This window comes from Gekko japonicus, unplaced genomic scaffold, assembly GCF_001447785.1.
Source record: "Gekko japonicus isolate JY-2015 unplaced genomic scaffold, Gekko_japonicus_V1.1 scaffold2021, whole genome shotgun sequence".
NCBI classification, from domain to species: Eukaryota; Metazoa; Chordata; class Lepidosauria; order Squamata; family Gekkonidae; genus Gekko; species Gekko japonicus.
The window spans coordinates 327,703-328,673 of NW_015165305.1; the positions used below are offsets into that span (position 1 = coordinate 327,703).

The 971-nt window shown below is 52.9% G+C and overlaps 1 protein-coding gene across 1 annotated transcript in view; it reads left to right on the forward strand.

The window, feature by feature from the left end:
- LOC107109746 (zinc finger protein with KRAB and SCAN domains 1-like) overlaps positions 1-970 on the forward strand; it is a gene marked incomplete at its 3' end in the record, with an annotated part of 9,581 nt that extends 8,611 nt beyond the window's left edge. The window contains exon 3 of the mRNA XM_015410428.1: positions 462-970. Coding sequence (XP_015265914.1) covers positions 462-970 — 509 coding nt within the window. The remainder of the gene's footprint in view (positions 1-461) is intronic.
- Position 971: the final 1 nt, after the last annotated feature.

A 971-nucleotide genomic window follows, 5' to 3' on the forward strand; every position in this document is an offset into this window, starting at 1 on the left:
GCGATCGTTTCCAACTTACCTGGCTGCTTCTTGCTCCTTGTGGCCTGACTGAGGGCTGCTGGGAGCAGGGGGCGGGCCTTGTTGCATGTGCCCGCCCCCTGGGCTCCTTACTGCCGGAGCTCCGCTCCTGTGCGCTCCCGCAGGAAATGACCCCTGGTTATTATTATGAAAATGCTCTGTGTTCTTATAAAATTGGCATGCAGTAGAGAAGGCTAAGTTGATCCCTTTGTTCTGACGTACTTTTAACATGGAAGGAGGTTCCCCCCCCCCAATGGAGGATCATTCAGATATGCTGACCTTCACCTGCAGTCTGATGTGGTACAGCCCAGGAAGACCTTCTGTCACATGATTCTGCTGCTTGTACAAATGGGGTCCAACAGAAAGCACCACAAGTGCATCCTGTTGCTAAAAATAATTTGAGTGTGGTGATGGGAATAAAATGACCTTTCTTTCTAAAAAAGATTCAGCAGGCTCCAGGACTGCCAGCCGGACCACGGATACCCCGTCTGAGGAAGACTCTGGAGCCCTGAAAACGCCCCAGGACACGTGGGGGAATATGGGTAAGGCAACGTCCTCAGAGAGGACTGCCAGCCGGACCACGGATACCCCGTCTGAGGAAGACTCTGGAGCCCTGAAAACGCCCCAGGACACGTGGGGGAATATGGGTGAGGCAACGTCCTCAGAGTGGGAGGAAGACAAGCGACTGGGTGAACAGGGCAGCTCTTCAGATGATGAACTTACTATTCAAACAACAGGGCCTAGAAAGTTTCCAGCGTTCCTCTCTTCACCGACCCTTAAGGCCAGGGAGGAACTGAAGGACATAGAAAGCCAAACAAGGACCTTCTTTTGGGGAGAAAAGCCTCACCAATGTCGTGAGTGTGGGGAGAGCTTCAGAGTGAAGCAAGAACTTGCTTTGCACAAGAGAATCCACTGGCGGGAGAGGCCCTTCCCCTGTGCTGTTTGCGGGAAGA